This window comes from Leptinotarsa decemlineata, unplaced genomic scaffold, assembly GCF_025532065.1.
Source record: "Leptinotarsa decemlineata unplaced genomic scaffold, Ldec_3_MD MMD2_tig00002974_RagTag_RagTag, whole genome shotgun sequence".
Classification (NCBI taxonomy): domain Eukaryota; kingdom Metazoa; phylum Arthropoda; class Insecta; order Coleoptera; family Chrysomelidae; genus Leptinotarsa; species Leptinotarsa decemlineata.
Genome location: NW_027412578.1, coordinates 13391444 through 13415076, shown reverse-complemented (window position 1 = coordinate 13415076; position 23633 = coordinate 13391444). Strand labels below are relative to the sequence as shown.

Genomic DNA, 23633 nt, shown 5'->3' with positions numbered 1-23633 from the left:
TTACATGTAATGAAATTATATTTAAAAGAATCAACTATAAAATATAACTTCGTTTCCTGGCAGACCTCTGATTCCTAAATTCTTAACAACAAACACACATCCAGCGTCCGGTTCTTTCGGCAGTTGATTCTCTTTGAGGTGTAATCTGGAAGTAGTCACGAAAAGATCAGCGAATTGGGGGCCTCCAAAACAGACTGACGTCACATACTTCACGGGCATTTTAATGCGATTCACTATCTGGCCCGTCCGAGGATCAACATTTATCACCTGAAAGAGAGATCATATATATAATAAGGATAAGTGTGTAAAAGCTACTTTCCGGTTTTTTTGGCAGCGGTCTGCAAGTTTTTAATGCCGGACGTTTCTTCTACTACTGCGGGAGACACCATCAAAGCGATGTGGTAACGGTCGCAGTGCCCCAGCCTGATGCTCGAGTTATCGTTCCCGTTCCAAACGCGGTTACTACTATGATTGTATTTGACTCTGGTTCTATATTACTAGCGGGCGTGACAACACCCGGTATACGCCAGGAGTTGCCAAAGGTTCTCTGGGGTCCGTAGCCATCCTTATAGTTTCTCTGATAGTTTTTGTCGGTCTAAATATTGGTTTCACGTTGTGTTCGGGCCAACAAAAACGCGCACGCCTAACGGTCAACACCCACGCAAAACAACGTATTTTAATATGTCATTGTCGAATACTTCGCTTCCCCATTACTCCCACCTTTGGATGTTAACTCCACAACACGTAACTCCCCGACACCTTTGGATGCCATCTCCTCCTTCTTCTGATGATGCTAACCTGGTTAACAAAGATACGACTTAGTGTCCTTCTGACATGTTGAAATGCATGTTGAAACGTTAGACTCTCCTAGTTATCACCGTCATCTCAGTACCATTCAATTTTTATCGAGTCGTATTCCTAACCCTTCCTGCTTAATTCTGAAACCGGAAACGTTTCATCGCCCGATAAACAACGATTTATTTTACAACCGACAACACCGAACCTGTAATGCTTCCGCTGGCCCTCACTGGCTGCCTTATCTCTACAACGGATCACCTCGATACCATCTCCATCTCGCTCTAATAAGTCAAACCGTCCTCTCACTCTTACACACACACACACCTTTTTATGAAACATCAATTCTGACGTCACAATTTCCCTTAAATTCTACGGAAATCAAGAAATGAGGTTAAGTATAGAAAATGAGTCAATTTCAGTCCTGACAAAACAACCGCAGGCCCCACTAATATCAACAATTCGCAATTACTTCCAAGATCTCACGTTGGTGTCGAAGCTAAGGACAAAGCCGAACACGCCGACGACCTGGGTTCGATTCTCATACCCAGCGTTTTTTTTTTAAATTCTATTTCCCTCAGATGCCAATGACCACGCGACTGGTACCTGACAAGGGGACCCGAGGGGTGAGGCGGAGGCACACGCTCTTTGAATCACTCCGATACTCATTCTATCCTCTGCATCGATTACGTCACACGTATCTTTCTCCCACTCACTAAAGTCTCTCCGAAACACATTTACTTCGAGTTAGGTTCCGATCGGATGTCTTGAAAATTGCAAAAAATTTAGTGCCTTAAGAAAATACATGGGATTTTGAGCCAGAACCTGCCTTGTTCATCTACTCTTGTCTTTCACTAGTTCGGACTTCCATTGTCTACTATATAAAATGATTTGAAATCCCTGAAATAAGTAAAAAAGAAGAATTAAAAATGGATAGCTGAAAATAAGAATTATATTAACCAAAATAAACCTGAAATGAAATAATAGTGAAATAAAATACAAGTAAAAATAGAAAGAAAATAAAAATAAAAGTGGAGCGATTCCAAGTCACGTTAGTTCACAACGTTTCGATTGTTGGTATCTACAATCGTCTTCGGGTGATGACTGGATTGATTCCTCCGAGAGATGACTATTTATAGGTCGTTCGAGTACTTTCACTTATCCTCGCTTTCCATTTTCCGCTTCACTGGTTCCGTGGGAGATGACCGTTTTGGCGGGAGTTGGCCATTTTTCGCTTGATGGGTTTCCATATGTTGCGTATTTCTACGCTGGCTTGGCTGAAGACGTTGTTGGACAACATGTATGCGGCTTCCTTGAATTTTCTCCTAAACCAATGTTCCTCTCTGTGCAAGATCTCAGCTTGGGACCACTCGATGTTGTGTTGATGGGTCCAAACATGGTCTGCTATTCCTGATTTGCTGGTTTCCCCTCGCTGTGTGTGTTTCTTATGCTCGGCAATGCGAACATTCAGTGGCCTCTTAGTTTCACCAATATAGGATTTTCCGCACTCACAGGGTATCCGGTAAATGCAATTCTTGGAATCGCAGTCCGTGTTTGGTGGCCTGGTTTCCGTGAGGCTGCTACGGATAGTGTTACCGGATCTGAAGCAGGTTCTGATGTTGTACTTGGAACCAATTCTTCTTATCATCTCCGATACTCCTTTGATGTAGGGAAGTGCAAGCACTGGTTGTGACGGCTTCTTTTCCTTGCGAGGCTCCTGTTTTCTTCTAGCCAAAGTCTTTTCTACCATCGCTTTGGAGTAGCCATTCCGTTGAAGCCATAGCCACTCATAGCCAACATATATATGGAGTGTTTCAATTTCACTAGTTCGGACTTCCATTGTCTATTATATAAAATGATTTGAAATCCCTGAAACAAGTAAAAAAGAATATATGTATATATATGTATATATATATATATATATATATATATATATATATATATATATATATATATATATATATATATATATATATATATATAGGAAAAGAAGAATTGGTTCCAAGTACAACATCAGAACCTGCTTCCGGTAACACTATCCGTAGCAGCCTCACGAAAACCAGGCCACCAAACGCGGACTGCGATTCCAAGAATTGCATTTACCGGATACCCTGTGAATGCGGAAAATCCTATATTGGTGAAACTAAGAGGCCATTGAATGTTCGCATTGCCAAGCACAAGAAACACACACAGCGAGGGGAAACCAGCAAATCAGGAATAGCAGACCATGTTTGGACCCATCAACACAACATCGAGTGGTCCCAAGCTGAGATCTTGCACAGAGAGGAACATTGGTTTAGGAGAAAATTCAAGGAAGCCGCATACATGTTGTCCAACAACGTATTCAGCTAAGCCAGCGTAGAAATACGCAACATATGGAAACCCATCATCAAGCGAAAAATGGCCAACTCCCGCCAAAACGGTCATCTCCCACGGAACCAGTGAAGCGGAAAATGGAAAGTGGGGATAAGTGAAAGTACTCGAACGACCTATAAATAGTTATCTATCGGAGGAATCAGTCCAATCATCACCCGAAGACGATTGTAGATACTAACAATCGAAACGTCGTGAACTAACGTGACTTGGAATCGCTCCACTTTTTATTTTTATTTTCTTTCTATTTTTACTTGTATTTTATTTCACTATTATTTCATTTCAGGTTTATTTTGGTTAATATAATTCTTATTTTCAGCTATTCATTTTTAATTCTTCTTTTTCAGTTGTTTCAGGGATTTCAAATCATTTTATATAGTAGACAATGGAAGTCCGAACTAGTGAAATTCATCATGAAACATACTCTTGTCTTGTTACCACATCGCCTTTGATAATGTCTACCGCAGTTGTAGACGAATCGTCGGGTATGAAAACCTACAGACCACGGCTAAAAAACGCTAAAAATAGCTTTCACGCTGTTATTTTTCAATTTAATAATGCATTTTTGGTAATCATTACTGTATTTTATGGAAAATAAAGATATATTGTTATCATTGCACTGTTAACCACTCACAGCATGGCCCCCAAACAAAGCGATCCAAAGGTTTCCATTAATGTCAATTGTCATGCCATCTGGTATACCTTCAAGATCGGAATGATTATGGAGGTCGAATATAATTCTTCTATTACCTAAAAAAGATGGATTATTCACTTGATTTTTATATGTTTCCAAAGAGTATATTACAATAATATAAAAATTCACAATTAAAACCAAACATTTCTTGAGGAGTTTCGCCACAAAAAATAACCCAAACCAAAATTTCTAACTATTTTTGATGATCTATAACTTTTTATGAAACTCGTTGAGAGAGTTAATTTTTTGCTGTTTTCATCTCCGTATTCCACCAGTACACATTTGTAAACAGAAACGCATATTCGTTATTTGCAAAGTTATGAGTAACTGCCTGACGCAAGATAACAATAAATGAAAAAACTCGGAAAAACTTATCAAATGCAAGTGAAACTCTCTCAGAACAATGAATTTGCAATCGATATCGCGAGTACTTTCCCGTAAACAATCCCGTAGACAATCTCGTAAACAATCCCGTAGACAATCTCGTAAACAATCCCGTAGACAATCTCGTAAACAATCCCGTAGACAATCTCGTAAACAATCCCTTAGACAATCTCGTAAACAATCCCGTAGACAATCTCGTAAACAATCCCGTAGACAATATCGTAAACAATCCCGTAGACAATCCCGTAGACAATCTCGTAAACAATCCCGTAGACAATCTCGTAAACAATCCCGTAGACAATCTCGTAAACAATCCCGTAGACAATCTCGTAAACAATCCCGTAGACAATCTCGTAAACAATCCCGTAGACAATATCGTAAACAATCCCGTAGACAATCTCGTGAACAATCCCGTAGACAATCTCGTAAACAACCCCGTAGACAATCTCGTAAACAATCCCGTAGACAATCTCGTAAACAATCCCGTAGACAATCTCGTAAACAATCCCGTAGACAATCTCGTAAACAATCCCGTAAACAATCCCGTAGACAATTTCGTAAACAATCCCGTAAACAATCCCGTAGACAACTTCGTAAACAATCTCGTAAACAATCCCGTAGACAATCACTACATTTCAATCACTTTTGATCATCTTGCATTATATTTTATAATCAGCTTATTATCTAATTCCGCACTTATTCAGCGAATAGGGAACATACGGTGTGTGTTGATGGTAGGCGATTCATGAAATTGAAGTCGGGAGTTCCACAAGGATCCGTTCCGACACCACTGCTGCACGCGGCCGTTTTGTGGGTTCTCCACCCGAAACAATTGAACTCTATCTCTTATTTTTAACCGAAGTTAATCTTTTGCTCAAGACTGTATTTGATTTTTTTGTAGATTGGAAGTAATACAGACGATTTTTATAATATTATTTAGGAGGAAGGGGGTAGTTTCGAAGCTCGCCAACTTGCTGAAAAACATCACATGAAAAATAAATTCAAGCAGCCTTACGAACCGTTTTGACATAAACACCCGGAAAATAGTTTCCACAAAGGTCATTATTATTAACGAGCTGATGCGATGCTATAACAGAAGAAAATGTAGCTACATATCTCGAGAGTGAATATCAATTTTACTTACTTATTTCCCCAGACTCTTCTTCATAATCATATTCAGCTACGGTCTTCTCCATACTGTCGGTAAAATAAAACTTTGTGTTATCTTTTGACCAGGCGATACCGTTGCTTATACTGGTGTTCAATATTTTCTCTTCCTCTTTCCTTATTTCACCACACTTTATCATGTACAAAGTGCCACCTTTAGGTGATACTGATAAGTCATCTTCACGAGTTAGAGTACCTTGAATCAATTGAGGAAATTAGTACAGTGAGAAATGACTCACATGCTAAAAATTTGAGGATTTTCCGCAGTGTAGAAACACGATGGACAGGATGACGGCGATATAATGCTTCTTTCCAACAACGATAAAAACTGGCAGCTTTGAAACTAACAGCAATGAAGTTAACATCTAGTCGTATGGTCCAGTCATTTTAGTCAAAATTAGATAAGTATCAGTGATTGATTCTGAACATTCGGCGGTTCTAAATGTCCAACCATATTTATCTGAAAGACTTATGAGCGAAACGATTCATATCCTAAAACACGATTGGGTCAACACTGAAACGGAAGTTGATACTGGATGTTTCAATTTAATGAATGGTAAACCGAAATAATTCCTTTTTAATTATTTCAACACGCATGTATTAGCTTCACACGTATGGATGTATGTATGTATGTTTGTTTGTAACTTTCAAGTTCGAGATCTGTATTTGACAGAATTATCGACATTATTGCTTGATCTATTCGCGGGCAGATGGCGCTGTACGTAATCTCCTTGATAATAATTCGAACTCACTTTACATGTATTTCTTTACGTTGAAAAACGTATTTTTTTTTATTAACACGCGCGCCTACTGGCTTATTTGTAACCCTCCTTTGCGCGCCTAATGCCTCGGGCTTGGTTGCTGATTTTCAGGCTCCCTCTCCGGATCGGAAAATATCAACGGCCCTTTTTCTAAACAATATACGGCTGATTGATCCGGAAGTTTAGATCAAATAAAAACAGTTCAAAAAGACTAAAAACCACGCTTTTATAGCATACGGAACTAAAAAAATGAAAAATAAATATAGTTTAGAAAGACTAAAAATTACGCTTTTAAAGAACATCGAACTAAAAAGTTATTTTTTTTTAAATAAGCTAAAAACAATAACGAACGAAAAATACTAGTATTATTCTGAAAAAAGCGTGGGCGCTTTGTGCCATATTTTTTGTATATCAAGCGTCCGTCGCTTTTTTCACAATACTAAAGTCTATCCAAATCCAAGATAGAGTAAAAGAAAACAAAACCGAAGCGTGATGTTCACGTGATCGCCCAGTGTCAGATGGAAAGGGCAGCGTTCATTGGTGAATTCGCCTTCTTTGTACGAGTTCGGTACCAGCACAGGGTTGTAATCAGTCGTTTGCGTGTTTGTGTGGCGTGCGTTACAGTATATTGTTTAAATTTGTTTTCCAAGATGTACAGACACTGCTGATGACACTGTGAGCTATCCTCTGAGTCCAGCCAGGAAACGATACAAAAAAAGACATTTGAGTGTTGAGATGAAAGAAGTGATTTAAAATGCGTTCAAGAAAGACATGGAAAAAATTGAGACATCGACTATCGACGAAGTCGTATCGAAAGTTTCCGATAAAATTGGAGTGTGTTGCGCTTCGATTTACAATGTTTCACGGGAATATAAACAAAATCATACATTTTCCAAACCGAATACAAATCAGAATCGTCAAACCATTATAAAATCAATAGATTTTGCTGATAAACATGCAATCAGAAGGAAAGTAGGGGAGACTGGAGCAAGATGAGATAGCTAAGACAAAACTCGTTATACAAGGAAAATTAAACTCTTTAATAACATTCTTTAACAAAAGAGGTAACCATTATACATTTCTCTCTTATAATTAAATGTTGTAGCATGCAAAATCACAGAACTTTTTTTGGCAAATAATGAAAAAATAAACTCGGCAAATTTCCCGTTTTGCCCCATAACTGGGGTAAGATGGGAAACGCTGTGGGGCGAAACGAGTACGCTTTTTAATCGGGTGGACAGCGTTCACAAATGTGTGCCTCTTCATCTTCCTCATCTACTCCGGCACATGAATTATGCGCCCAACCGTGGCACACGCCGCAGATGACCCAGCCTTCGGTTGAATCTGAGTATAAGTACCCACAATAGATGCAAGCACAGTCATCATCCTATTCTTGGGATGAACTATCTTCCGATTCAGTTTCTTTTTTGCACCTTTTGGTTTGACGCTTTTTCTGCAGGTTTTCTTTTGTCAGTTGTCTTTTTAATCTTCTTTGCAGTCTTTCTTCCAGGTTTCTTCATTTGTTTTTTACCTTTTTCGCAGTCACTTGATTATCAGTACAAGGGCAGGGCAAAACGGGATAGTATCCCATTATGGCCCGATCATCTTGCCCCGATCCACACGTAGGTAAAAAAGATGACGCAATTCTAACCTCAAACTTTACCGGCGAAAAAATCTGTTTTGAATTTAATGTTTTGGACTACTATAATAAGCTCGGGATTGAAATAATACATTAACACAGGTACTTACATGTCTGTACATCAGTTTTCGAATCAAATATCGCGTAAAAACACTTGCAATATCACTTTTTTCTCTCTGCAACGCAAAAACGAGTTCTAACCTGTTCGCTCTGCTCCGCACTAGCGGAGAGTGAAGTTCGTGCAAATGGCGCTGTCGCCGCTCCGAACACGATTACTATTCACGCACACAAGTTTACTTCCCGTGCTGCCCCGAACTTCATCTTGCCCCGGTCTCCCCTACATGAGTACTTTTTCAGAAATGAAATACCCACGATAGACAAAGTATTCACAGAAATAAATGAAGATGTTTTATTGCCAAGTTTTAAGCGGTCAACATTACATAAAGTATTGAAACATTTGAATTTTGTATGGAAAAAACGAGGGCGCAATTGTTTATTATTGGATAGAGAGGAAATTGTGTAATGGAGGAGAGAGTATTTGACCAAAATTAAATATTATAGGGAACAACAGAGAACAATTTATTACATGGAAGAAACCTGGGTAAAGCTTGTCATACTACCCCTAAAGTATGGGTCGATGAAACTGTGACCTCATCTAGGAGGGCCTTTCTAGATGGACTATCCACCGGGTTAACAAATCCATCAGGTAAACTTATATTTATATCAAGACCTGCCTCAATCTCAATATATAAAAAGTAACCCTCGTATTTGTTTTATTTACTTACAAACCTCTTCATAATTTCAGGTAAAGGAAAACGGCTTATTATTTGTCACATCGGCAATGAGAATGGGTTTGTTACTGAAGGGCTGTGGTGTTTCGAGTCGAAGAAAACTGTAGATTATCACGAAGAAATGAACGGTGAATCTTTCGAACAGTGGTTTTCCAAAGTTCTACCCCATCTGGAGGATAATGCTGTGATTGTAATGGACAATGCACCTAATCATTCGCGACGGTTAGAGAAGATTCCGACAACGTCTTCAAAGAAGGTTGAAATCCAAAATTGGCTGCGATCAAAGAATATTAGGTTTGAAGACTCAATGCTAAGAGTACAGCTACTAAAAATTGTCAAGGAGCGCAAGCTTGAATACCAAAAATATATAGTCGATGAGATGGCAGCAGGCCAAAACAAAATAGTCCTTCGCCTGCCTCCATACCACTGCGAACTCAATCCCATCGAGTTAATATGGGCGGATGTGAAGAATTCTGTAGCTCAGCATAACACCACGTTCAAATTTGCAGATCTCAAAGTACTTTTTGATGAGGCTTTGATATCGGAAGTCGAGACAAAGATGTGGAAGCTTGATAACATAATAGAGGCACAAATCGAGCCACTGATAATTCAGATTGGTGAGGATGACACTACTGATGAGACAAATTCATCCAGTTGAATAATTTTGATTAATAGTCCTTCTGATTTAACATTAAATAAAAATTATCAATAAAGAAATAATTACGTCTCTTTTCATATAATGCTTGAGTGCGCTGTGAAAAATCCAATGGAAATCTTTTTATATTGCACATATTATCTGCATTTTTCCCGTTGAACTGCAAAACTTGTGCATTTCACTCGTTATTATAAAAAAGTTTTCCTAAGTATGATATAGCATTTGCGATCAACAAGATGTTGGTTCTGAATACGACCCTGGCCAAATCTTGGGATTTTCAATATCACGTGCGTGGGGCATGTCAATGTTTACATCCACTCTATCTTGGATTTGAATTTGCTTTAGTATTTTTCGTTCGTTATTGTTTTAAGCTTATTTTAAAAATTACTTTTAACTTTTCAGTTCGATGTTCTTTAGAAGCGTGTTCTTTAGTTTTTAAAACTATATTCATTTATTTTCTAGTTCTTTCTTACATCAATTGAAACGGGTGTACCACCTTATCAAAATTATAGATGAAGTCATACGTTTATTTTATGTCATTGTGTTGGTCCTAATTATTATGTTCTGCTACAGTGTTCTTATTTATTCTTCATGGGTATCTAACTTATCTAACGATTTTAAAATTGAATTATAGTTCTAACATGGAAAAACTCCTATTCGGCGAGTAATTATAATATAATTTCATTATTACTTCTTACATCATTGAAAAACGACTACAGTAATAACGTTTGTCGCAAGTATGTTTTATAAAATTCATTGCTGCGGAGCCCTAAAAGAGAATTCAATTGAAGTCGAAACGTTGAACATTTTCCAAGATATTTTGATCCTGTTACCAAAAAAAATAATTTAGAAGTAAGTCATTTGCATTACTAGACTAATTAACCTCAGATAAATCAGTAAGAAATACTTATTAGCCTGTACTTAAAAAAGCGAACCTTTTCCATTGAAAATACATTACAAAAATTCAGGTTGAAAGTTGATGAAAACCAATTTTCTTCATGTCAACTTCTTATCAACTGATAAGATTATTACTCGATATTTCCTGCATTAAATTTAAAAAAATATTTTTCAATTGTAGTAACATATTAATTTCTGTTCACCCCGTACAAATACAACAATTAACTTATCGCACTAAAGGACCTTTTGAACGAGGTAGCACATAACCAAGGTGCGATTTTTACATAAATGTGATATCCTGTCAGACATTGAGTCTTGATAATATCAGAGGAAATGCAAGGAGAATATTTTCCAATGCAGAATCAAACTAAGAAACATTTTCATTTGGTGAAACTTACCAATCCACACCCTTCCTTTGCTATCAATTTTTCCGTCATTGAATTGGTTCTTAGGTTTGTCGGCTTCAACTTTCAACAGAACGTCTCGTTTCACTTTGGAAAGCCCTGTTGGCCAACTCAATTTAAACAAATCTCTATCAGCCCCAACCAGGAAACTGTTTTTCTCCCCTTTAATAGGAACTATCAGGCCTACAGAATTGTGATTTTCTGAAATTGAGAAATGATTTTTATCAAAAACAAGAAAGAAATTATAGTCTTCTTTGAATGGGATTCCAGGTTCGGTTGAGGTTCAAAAAATAAAGCTGTGAACCTCAACCGAATATGGAATCCCATTCTAAGAAGTTGAAAAATGGCAAACAGCATGACGGCATTCGAAAAAAGGCTGACGAATGTTATTGAAAATTTTTGTTTGAAGGTGATTGACAATGTTTCATGATGAATTTCACTAGTTCGGACTTCCATTGTCTGATATTATATAAAATGATTTGAAATCCCTGAAACAACTAAAAAAGAATAATCAAAAATGAATAGCTGGGAATAACCATTATATTAAGCAAAATAAACCTGAAATGAAATGATAGTGAAATAAAATACAAGTAAAATAGAACAACCGAACAAAAATAAATAAAAATAAAGAAATGAAAAAAGGAAAATAAAAATAAAAAGTGGAGAGATTCCAAGTCACGTTAGTTCACGACGTTTCGATTGTTAGTATCTACAATCGTCTTCGGGTGATGACTGGACTGATTCCTCCAAAAGATGACTATTTATAGGTCGTTCGAGTACTTTCACTTATCCCCGCTTTCCATTTTCCACTTCACTGGTTCCGTGGGAGATGACCGTTTTGGCGGGAGTTGGCCATTTTTCGCTTGATGATGGGTTTCCATATGTTGCGTATTTCTACGCTGGCTTGGCTGAATACATTGTTGGACAACATATAAGCGGCTTCCTTGAATTTTCTCCTGAACCAATGTTCCTCTCTGTGCAAGATCTCAGCTTGAGACCACTCGATGTTGTGTTGATGGGTCCAAACATGGTCTGCTATTCCTGATTTGCTGGTTTCCCCTCGCTGTGTGTGTTTCTTGTGCTCGGCAATGCGAACATTCAATGGCCTCTTAGTTTCACCAATATAGGATTTTCCGCACCCACAGGGTATCCGGTAAATGCAATTCTTGGAATCGCAGTCCGCGTTTGGTGGCCTGATTTTCGTGAGGCTGCTACGGATAGTGTTACCGGATCTAGAGCAGGTTCTGATGTTGTACTTGGAACCAATTCTTCTTATCCTCTCCGATAATCCTCGGATGTAGGGAAGTTCAAGCACTGGTTGTGACGGCTTCTCTTCCTTGCTAGTCTCCTGCTGTCTTTTAGCCAAGGTCTTTTTTACCATCGCTTTGGAGTAGCCATTCCGTTGAAGATCATTTTTGATGATGTCTCGAGATCTTCCTTCGTGTTACAGAGCCCGAAAGCACGGTCTAATAGAGTCTTGATGATTCCTCTTTTAGTTGATTGATGGTGGTTGGATTCGTGATTCAGATACTGTCTCGTATGAGTGGGTTTTCGGTTTACAGATGTTTCCCACTTAGTGTCGGTCCTCTTCACCAAAACGTCTAAGAATGGCAATTCGTTGTGGATTTCCTTCTCCATTGTGAAATTGATGGAAGGTCTCACGCTGTTGATGTGTTTCAGGAAGGCGTCTAGTTCAGTATTCCCATGATTCCATATTATGAAGGTGTCGTCAACATATCTCAACCAGACTGGAGGTTTCTTGTGGGCTTCTTCAATGGCCAGAGTTTCAAACCACTCCATATATATGTTGGCTATGACTGGTGATTCTGTGACTAGGATTCTATGTAAGAAACTGTTATTTCCAACTGAAGGACGAATTCTTTACACAAGATGAGGGACTACCAATGGAATCGCCACTTTCACCAGTTATAGCCAACATATATATGGAGTGGTTTGAAACTCTGGCCATTGAAGAAGCCCACAAGAAACCTCGAGTCTGGTTGAGATATGTTGACGACACCTTCATAATATGGAACCATGGGAATACTGAACTAGACGCCTTCCTGAAACACATCAACAGCGTGAGACTTTCCATCAATTTCACAATGGAGAAGGAAATCCACAACGAATTGCCATTCTTAGACGTTTTGGTGAAGAGGACCGACACTAATTGGGAAACATCTGTATAACGGAAACCCACTCACACGGGACAGTATCTGAACCACGATTCCAAGCACCATCAATCGACTAAAAGAGGAATCATCAAGACTCTATTAGATCGTGCTTTCGGGATCTGTAATACGAAGGAAGGTCGCGAGAGAAAACTAGACATCATCAAAAATGATCTTCAACGGAATGGCTACTCCAAAGCGATGGTTGAAAAAACTTTGGCTAAAAGACAGCTGAACCCTCGCAAGGAAGAGAAGCCGTCACAACCAGTGCTTGCACTTCCTACATCAGAGGATTATCGGAGATGATAAGAAAAATTGGTTCCAAGTACATCAGAACCTGCTTCAGATCCAGTAACACTATCCGTAGCAGCCTCACGAAAACCAGGCCACCAAACGCGGACTGCGATTCCAAGAATTGCATTTACCGGATACCCTGTAAGTGCGGAAAATCCTATATTGGTGAAACTAAGAGGCCATTGAATGTTCGCATTGCCGAACACAAGAAACACACACAGCGAGGGGAAACCAGCAAATCAGGAATAGCAGACCATGTTTGGACCCATCAACACAACATCGAGTGGTCCCAAGCTGAGATCTTGCACAGAGAGGAACATTGGTTTAGGAGAAAATTCAAGGAAGCCGCTTACATGTTGTCCAACAACGTATTCAGCCAAGCCAGCGTAGAAATACGCAACGTATGGAAACCCATCATCAAGCGAAAAATGGCCAACTCCCGCCAAACGGTCATCTCCCACGGAACCAGTGAAGCGGAAAATGGAAAGCGGGGATAAGTGGAAGTACTCGAACGACCTATAAATAGTCATCTCTCGGAGGAATCAGTCCAGTCATCACTCGAAGACGATTGTAGATACTAACAATCGAAACGTCGTGAACTAACGTGACTTTTATTTTTTCATTTCTTTATTTTTATTTAATTTTTGTTCAATTGTTCTATTTTACTCGTATTTTATTTCATTTCAGGTTTATTTTGCTTAATATAATTGTTATTTTCAGCTATTCATTTTTGATTATTCTATTTTAGTTGTTTCAGGGATTTCAAATAATTTTATATAGTAGACAATGGAAGTCCGAACTAGTGAAATTATTGAGAATTCACCTAATCCAGGTATAGTAGACCAGGGCTTAATCCTTCAAAAATGGTAAAACGTTGAAAAAAAATGGAATGAAACTCTTCATAAATGGAGGGGAATATGAATAAATGAAAGGAAAAATAAATTACGGGCGATCTGCGTTCGGAAAGTAGAAGGGGATGAGACCTCTCAGAAGTTGAAAAACTTGTGCGAGCTAAGGACTAACGAGGTCTTACCTTTCAACGTGCGATTCCTAACACGGTTCTACGAAATTTGGTGAAAACTTACCTTTTTTATGTCCCAAATACACTGTAATTTATTTGATTTAAAATATTTATTTTTTCACCTAATTTTGACTTGAAATCTATCGAAAATTCTCGCGTCAGAATATCAGCTTTTTTCAAAAAGTCGGTGTGCTTTTTGATCGTTGAAATCTCTACTTTCTGATGATGCAAAAAATATACATTACTATACTAAATGTTCTCAGAAAATGCAAAAAATCGAAAAAAACTCGAATTCGATTTTTTTATGATATTATACAATTTCGAGCTGTTTATTAAAATTTACACTTTAATTACTCAAAAAACGTAAGATTCCCTGTAATATTGATAAACGAAAAAATTACAAATCGAAATGTACTCCTATAATTAAGAAATAAATAAGTTAATATTTATTAATACCACTTTTGGTCCTTTCAAATCAATTAATTTCAAACAATTATGACCTTTATTTTTTCAAACCAGGTTCTGGAAATGTGAAGGATCTATTTTTCACGTGTAATGTTTCAAACATGAATCCTTCAAAAATATTGTTGCATTTCTGCATTGTTTTTCCGGTTGCGATACAACATTTGGATTTGCCGGAAAAGGAAAGAAAAGTATCGTAAATTCATTATTAGACGCTACAAATTTGTAAAATTTGGTCAATATTTTTTAAAAGAGGAATGCAAGTAAAGAAGATATAAAAAAAGGATTACAAATAATCAAATTCATTTATAAATCTCAAAAAATAGTCTTTATCTTCGTCTTCCCCTTAAGTTTAAAGTTCTCGGCAATGTAAGTTTAAAAAACATTGAAAAACTATCTTCTGAGATACTTATTGTTTCTAGTGGGTCAATGAATATTTAGAACATATTTCTACAACCTAATTTTGACAATACTTTGCGTTCATTGTTGCTGATGAAACCAGTTTTATGCTGTGACTGTCTGCTGTCATAGAACGTGCCCCCAATAAAATAAACATTTTTTGTGAAAAAAGTCTTATAAGTGTTAAAGAGAAACAGCACTTTCATTTACGCCGGTTGGAGGCCGGGGCCTGTCAATTCTGATAGGAGGAGGATGGACAAATGCGCTAGGCAGCAACGTCCAATGAACCTATAGAGAGAGAGAGAGAGAGAGAGAGAAAATTTTTGTGTTATCCAATATTTATGACTTATTTTGCTTGTAAATTACATTTTCTTGATTCTAGATTTCCCTGGGAGTAAAGAATGATCCTCAGTTCGCACAAGTTTCGGCTTCCTAGGTTTGTCACGTGTTCAACAGAAAAACAGAGGAATGAAATATTGAAATATATCTCAGAGCCTCACCTAATTTATGCGATGAAAGTTGCTCAATCTGGGAGTCCCATCTGTGCAAAGTGGCACTGAATGTGTCAAGGTAGTACAAAGTTTGTTCTTTTTCATCCCAGTACGGTCCCTCGCTGTGGGTAACAGCAGGTGTAATTGGTGTGATGGAGAGTGCTTTACTAAAAAAAGAAAAGATTACTCATAAAAGTTAAAAAGCACCCGGGGTTTTTCAGAAAACCTGAAATGAGGTTGTTGAATCCGAGTCTGAATTATGTTCGAGCTGCAAGACATCGTTACAACCCGACTCTGCTATTCAATGGACTAAATTTAGTTTTTTTCTAGGGATGCTACGAAGTTACAAATCAATATTTTGCTGCGCTGTAGAATCCTGCACGCAGAGACATTCAAATGGAAATAAAATACGGTTTCTCCTACAATCAATGTTTCAGGTAACTGGTTAATACTTGATTGGAAATTCAATTATCTTGAAGTGATGCACCGCTAAAATTAATATTTTTTGGGAAAAATTTTTGAACAGATAGCTTATGCCTTTTACCAAAAGATGGTTTGCAAATGTCGAATTTGCCTTCCCTTTCGAAAGCTTTTTTTCTATGTTCTTTCTTTCTTCTGAATATCATTCTCCCCGTTTGACCAATATAACGTTAGAGACAGGAAATCAGATTATATATTCCCGATTATTGTTTTTGATAATTGTTCTCAAATTTTCGTTTGTTCAATAGGCTTCCTCCAAATCTTTTTTTTCCAAAAAAGGAACCATATTATTGGTGGGTTACCAATAGCGGTGGACCAACTCTTTCGAAATTCAGTTCGACCAAGGTCAGATTCACTTTCTTCCAGAGACTTTTTTTTCGTGTTCAGACTCTTCTGTTGATGATGCAAAAATGTATAAAAAGATTGTGTGGAAAAACACATCGAGATTTCACACCAATAGAGTGAGAGTCAGCTTCAAAAATCTTTACTGAGTCGGTAAAATTCGTTAACAAAACATACAGGATGTTATATTGTTTCAAAAGTTCTGCGCGTTCCAATGTAATGTGTTTTTAGCTCTATATCTCAATATTCGTATACAGGCATTGGTGGAAGACATACTATTGTCAAATCGCATGAGAATAGAATGTTTCCTTCACTATGATTCAAAAATTATCATCAAAATCTCAATTTTCTAACGGTTGGATATGTAATAGAAGACCATTTCAATAACTGCTCGTCTTCCAGACTTGACGTTACTCGATTTTTTCTGTGGGGTACCTGAAAGATATTCGACGAGCATGCTGTGCAGTAAAGTTAAAGATTTCTGTTGGAGAGATCCGATCGCTTTATACCTCTGTTGATTCAAATGAATACAATTTTTATAATGTCAAAAATCCTACATCATCTCAATTTGTTAAAGATTTTTATTTGAAAATTATTTTGATTTATGAATGATTTTGATTATTTAAATGCCATGCAATGACACATTGAGATATAAATTTGGCAACGCCTGCCCTGAATTTGAAAATTATACATACATGAATTGGCATATAATATTCTGTAGAATTCAAATCTGTAATGAAGAAAACACCACATTATGACACTGAAAAAAAACAGGAACTTAATGACTACAAGACAAACAACGACCCCGGTAACACCAACTGTAAACCTGAAAGATTTTGACGAATCAAATTCTTAGAATGGCGATTCATCGGAAGCGCGAATGAAAGGAACCAAAACCATATTATATTTTTCAACTAAACTCACCGTTGACCGTAGAAAAATAAATAATTTCATTGAAGTCACAGCAGTACTTTAACATACCTTCTTTTACTTTTGCTTACTGAATTCTTGACAGCTGATTTTCTTTTCATATTCGTCAAAATTGCCGGACCGAAATACTAGACGATTACACGATGATAATTTTTTTGCGAATGATGAAGGATAATTAGAAATTGTATGCGAGACTTCAGTCACATTCGTCAAGGATGTTTCCACTTAAATTTTTATAGATGAAACGTCGGCTTATCTCGGAACTAGTTCGAGATTTAGGTATTGATTCCTGGAAATTCCATCATTGAATCAGTATAAATCACATCACTGAGGTGGTGGGAAATTGATGCCTGTTAGAGTCGTGAATCAGTAAACTTGTTCATATAATTTTCAAGAGAATTGTCAGGTATGCTGGACTGGCTTACAGTAACCAAGTAATCTATAACTCGAACTACACAACATTTTTTTCTACCACTTATGATTACTGTCAGTTTAAAATCGCCTCTTTTGTTAAATATAATGAAAGGCGCTGTAAACGGTATGTCAGCTTTCCCTATCATCAGAGACGGCGTAATATGGACCGGACATTAAATAGGGGACACGGACTCCAACATCTAAAAAAGGATGGAGAGACCCACGTTTTGGCATTACGTCACTCATACACCTGAACGTCATATTCAACGTCACGGTGTTTTACGTGTTGCGTACTTTCATTGTAAATATTTTAATTCATTGTTATGGCATTCCTGAATAAATCGTTAATACCAAAAAATTATGGCCAATACGACTGGAATTATTCACTATGAATCATTTTATTATTGTTTAATTAAGTGCTATTAACGACTACTGATTATGCAACCTTTATTACTGATGACGTAGTCACGAATAAGCACGTTCTTTTATGCAATGACGTCATTTCTAAACTGTGTGTGTGTTCCACAGTGGAATATATGTAACGGGTGATTTTTTTGAGGTTAGGATTTTCATGCATTAGTATTTGACAGATCACGCGGGATTTCAGACATGGTGCAAAGAGAAAGATGCTCAGTATGCTTTGACATTTCATCATGAATAGACTTACTAACGAGCAACGCTTGCAAATCATTGAATTTTATTACCAAAATCAGTGTTCGGTTCGAAATGTGTTTCGCGCTTTACGCCCGATTTATGGTCTACATAATCGACCAAGTGAACAAACAATTAAAGCGATTGTGACCAAGTTTCGCACTCAGTTTACTTTATTGGACATTAAACCAACCACACGAATGCGTACAGTGCGTACAGAAGAGAATATTGCGTCTGTTTCTGAGAGTGTTGCTGAAGACCGTGAAATGTCGATTCGTCGCCGTTCGCAGCAATTGGGTTTGTGTTATTCGACCACATGGAAGATTTTACGCAAAGATCTTGGTGTAAAACCGTATAAAATACAGCTCCTGCAAGAACTGAAGCCGAATGATCTGCCACAACGTCGAATTTTCAGTGAATGGGCCCTAGAAAAGTTGGCAGAAAATCCGCTTTTTTATCGACAAATTTTGTTCAGCGACCCGCAGATCATGCGATTTGACGCCTTTAGACTATTTTTTGTGGGGCTACGTCAAGTCTAAAGTCTACAGAAATAAGCCAGCAACTATTCCAGCTTTGGAAGACAACATTTCCGAAGAAATTCGGGCTATTCCGGCCGAAATGCTCGAAAAAGTTGCCCAAAATTGGACTTTCCGAATGGACCACCTAAGACGCAGCCGCGGTCAACATTTAAATGAAATTATCTTCAAAAAGTAAATGTCATGGACCAATCTAACGTTTCAAATAAAGAACTGATAAGATTTTGCAAATTTTATACGTTTTTTTTTTTAAAGTTCTCAAGCTCTTAAAAAATCACCCGTTATAAGCGACGTAACGGCCAATCCATGTCATGTAAGTGGACAGTACCAAAAATAAGGTGAATGTTTTAATTTCTTAGGCTACGTACATTCAATTAGCGATTTTTTTAAGTTGGTACACTCATCTCGAACGTATGTTCACAGTTTCAGTTGTTTAGCATGTTTACTTGGTTGATGAGAGACCTTAAAGTCAGAAAGTCATATCGAAAAAAAATGGTTCAAAGAATTTGCATAAAATTCTATATAAAAAATGCTCAAAAACACAATGTTGACAGTGGCATACGGTGATTACTCTGAGTCAGGAAAATTTTACAAGTGGTAAAAGCTTTTCACAGAAGCTCGAGAATGACTACGCATGCCCTGGACGCCCCAGCATATTAGCTACCAATGAAAATGTTGAGAAAGTGAAGAAAATAGATATAATCGATGATCTTGGTCCTTTCGTGTTATGAAATTAGGGATAGAGAAATATGTATCGGTCTCATCTTAGCAGAGGACGTTGCAAGAATTACATAAAGACATCTGGATGTTGGAGAGACCTTTACTTACCTACAAGCCATTTGCAAAAGGAGAACTCTCTCCACAGTGAGCACTAACCCTGAGAAATCACCTCTTTGAAAGTGACGAGGAATAACAATGTTGCTGCTACGAATATACCCGCTCTTTTGCTCTCACTTTACTCTTTTATTTTACAGCAGAGGAATTGACTTGGGACGAGCTGTACCATCTCAACGCAAAATCCGCAAAATGAAGAATATTCCTAAAAGTTTGCATCCCAAATCGACTTCACCTCGGTTGTATTCCACCAGATCATAGGAAGGCCGCGAACTCACGGGTTTTAGTCCAGTCATTATAGTAAGTTCACCTCGGAATTCGAGATACCCAGCTGTAAGTCTGTAAATACTTGTATATTGACACCCTAAAAGTTGTCTCAAAACCTACATATGGTAGGGTGTAAGCAACTATTGAATTTCAAGGTCAAAGGTCACAAAAATCGGTTTTTTGTGCTTTTTTTGGAAATATCTCATTTCCTATGGGTTTTTTGCTATTTGTATTCATTATCAATATTGTAGAATACAAAATTCTCTACAAATTTTGTTTAAAAAAATTTTTTATACGGTGAACCGTTTTCGAGATAGAGGGCGGAGAGCACGCGGTCACAGCATCACTTCAGGTCAACCGGTGCCCCCGGTCGAAAACGCGCCATATATAGTTGATGAACTATCGATAAATCAATGATTATAAATATTTGTCAATTTTTATTAACTATTATATTATATTTTATCATTTTTTTCCTAACTTATCCACTTTTTATTCAGTATTAATTTATTTAACAACACTTACCTGCCCATGTAATTGCAGAATTGGTAATGAAAATATAGGAATTATATTTGAATTTTAACCTAATTAATATTTATAACTTCTTACATGATGAAAAAAAAAAACAAATAAATTATGAAATAATCTTTTTATTAAAAAATATCATTGAATACATTTATTTTTATTGAAAGTAAAGAAATGGAATAAAGGGTACAAAAACTACAATTTATAATTTTAATCATCTTCTTCCTCTTCATCGTCGTCTTCTGGCTGCTGGTAAATTTCAAACTGGTCTTCATTATCGTCTTCAACGACATTTGTCTCAAGTTCTTCCATGATTTCGGGGTCAAAGGTTCCATCTTCGTTAATGTCGCTCTGATATGGTAGAGCATTGAGACAAGCTTGCCCATTACATTGGCCACAAGCTAAAGAGCATTGCAAGCCCGCTTTCCTGCATCCGCATCGCGAACCACAACCACTCTTGCAGTTGCAGAAAATTGTATTTAGCAAATCTTCTGGAGCAGGTGGTAAAATTGTCATGATAGGCTCCAGAAAATCGTTTCGCATTGCCCAACCCCATACCTGGGGTTCCAAATCATGTCCTAACCAAGTTTGAACTTGATAATATACACGATTGAAATGTTGATGAGCAGCTGCACTTGTTGGTGGAATATTTGGAAGCTGCACAGGTTTATTAAGTTTTGTAGACTTGACGTAATGCATATAACGAAGATGATCGAGACTTTTCACAGATTTCGGAGCATTATAGACTGCCAATAAGGTTTGAGTTCCACTCTCTAATAATCTCTGGGCCGAACAATTTTCTTCCTCAAATGCTGCAGCTAGTTCATCCAAATTTGTCAGTTTCTCAAAAACTTTTAAAAATGAATTTTTTCCCTTTTTAAAAAGCGCAGAAGTTGTGTCACAGCCACTTAATGTTTTTCTCTTAATTATTTTTTAATTTTAGTAAACGGTTATCAGTATTATTGAATAGATATAGATTTAATGCATGAAGAAAATGATAAAATATAATATAATAGTTAATAAAAATTGACAAATATTTATAATCATTGATTTATCGATAGTTCATCAACTATATATGGCGCGTTTTCGACCGGAGGCACCGGTTGACCTGAAGTGATGCTGTGACCGCGCGCTCTCCGCCCTCTATCTCGAAAACGGTTCACCGTATAAAACATTTTTTTATACAAAATTTGTAGAGAATTTCGTATTCTACAATATTGATAATGAATACAAATAGTAAAAAACCCATAGGAAATGAGATATTTCCAAAAAAAGCGCAAAAAACCTATTTTTGTGACCTTTGACCTTGAAATTTAATAGTTGCTTACACCCTACCATATGTAGATTCTGAGACAACTTTTAGGGTGTCAATATACAAGTATTTACAGACTTACAGCTGGTATCTCGAATTCCGAGATTCTTACCTAATTTAAGCTTAAATGACTGGGTTATTTGGAAAGTCTACACAACAGAATAGTACTCAAGCTGAACTTGGTAGGTTTGCGACACTGAACGACATAACCACAACTCTATCACCGAGTTGGAAACCGTTTAGCAAAGCCCATATCAAACTGTAGAAATCAGTTTACTTCTGCGACTGCATGGAGGTTTTCTTCAGCAACATTGAAGAGCTTGGCTTATTAAAGCATTTAGACTTTGCGTGGATGGGCTGAAGCCTCAAATTGACAGATTCATCATGGTTTATTAGAATGATGTCTTGGATGAGACCTTAGTCTATCGTAATGCAGAGTCTGCTACTGACCTCTGAGACCTTTATGCAAATGATGTTGGCATGTCCAGTAAACGTGGCTCAGCCCGTTTGCGAATGGTTTGTAGGTGAGTATAGATCTATTTGGCATCCAGATGATGCAAGATGCTTCCATCTACATTCTATCTATGTAATTCTTACATCGTTCTACGTGGCAAATTTTCCAGAACTAATGCGATGGGTGAGATTTTATCGAAAAAAAAACCTATAACTAACGATATTGTTTGAGCCACTTACCTCTTCAGAAATGTCGAGTAGGAGTATGTAATGAACAAGCATAAGACAAACCAGTCGCGTTTACTTTGTGCACCCACCATTTCTTAAGTCAACGGAGGAAAAATCGACAAAACAAGGTACCTGCTACTGCCAATCAAAACAGGCGACAAAATAATTCGGGTGAATATTCAGTTTTTGAGATATGAAACATATTATCAACATATTAGTAGAATCTAATAGTATGTTAATAGATATTTCCAGCGTCGGGCTAAAATATTTCTATACAGTAACAAGCTGAAGGTTATGTTGGCTTTGAGGACCAGCATATGAATGAAAAATTCGTGAATATATTCATTTTTGTGATAAACTGCATTGTATTATGTTTCTTCAATTAATTATTTTTCTTCATTTTAAATCCCCGACGCAAAAAAGGTGTGTTGAAAGTTTGACTTGTGTATCTGTATATCTGTGCGTCTGCCTGTGGCACTGTAGCTCCTATTATAGTTGACCGATTTTGATGCGGTTTTTTATTCAATAGTTAATTTTGTCGGGGTGATTCTTATATATGTTTCATGAAAATCGCTCGAGCTGTTCAAATGTTACCAGTTCGTTTAACATTTGGCTTATCGAAATAAAACTTCGATATTTTCAAGAGTATGTACAATAACATTTCATTTTTGACTTGATGCCTCAACCAGAACAGTCTGCCAAGGACCAATTCCTTATTTCAAAGGTCTCAATGAGTATATAGCCGCAGTGTCAGTGACTATGACTGGCGCTTCGCAAAATGTACCTTGCCCACAATAAATTTAGGCCTTGCGCCGCCACTGTGGACCGATGACCCCACCAGCCGAGAATCCACACCAAACAGTGACTTTTTCGGGATATATTGGAGGCTCTTGGGTCGCATATGGATCAAATAAATATTGTAGATACCTTGAACTTATTTTGTAACGGTTTTACATAATTTTTATACCTGACTTCGAAATTACAGCATATCTGTGTACTCGATAAGAAACATTAAAAAAATGTACCAGTTATTCATGAAGCTGGGAAAATAACTTCTAACAGTTGCTTCTCTGACCTTATAAAAAATTGAAGTGTTGTAAATGTCACACTGGTTGTATTAATTTAAATTTACCTCATTTTCACTTCAAAAAAACTGAGTATGAATAGTATTCAACGACAATTAGATCTTAGAACTGACTCTAGCACGAGGATCATCATTTTATAACAAACACTGCAATTAAATGCACAAATAGACGATTTATTGGG

General features: G+C 37.2%; 1 protein-coding gene across 6 annotated transcripts; it reads right to left on the bottom strand.

Moving 5' to 3' along the window:
- On the bottom strand, positions 1-23630 carry LOC111516403 (regucalcin). Of its 6 annotated transcripts, none has more exons than XM_074177539.1 (6): positions 23500-23630; positions 15408-15565; positions 10555-10761; positions 5391-5609; positions 3803-3918; positions 1-267 (listed from the first exon to the last, which is right to left on the bottom strand). In XM_074177539.1, exons 1-6 carry the CDS (start codon positions 23502-23504, stop codon positions 31-33), a joined length of 942 nt encoding a protein of 313 aa, XP_074033640.1. In that variant the 5' UTR covers positions 23505-23630; the 3' UTR covers positions 1-30. The 6 variants fall into 6 exon arrangements, with proteins under 6 accessions (XP_074033640.1, XP_074033639.1, XP_074033636.1 ...); XM_074177538.1 differs by lacking the exon at positions 23500-23630 and adding an exon at positions 23393-23418; XM_074177535.1 differs by lacking the exon at positions 23500-23630 and adding an exon at positions 22380-22532.
- Between the last annotated feature and the right edge of the window lie 3 nt (positions 23631-23633).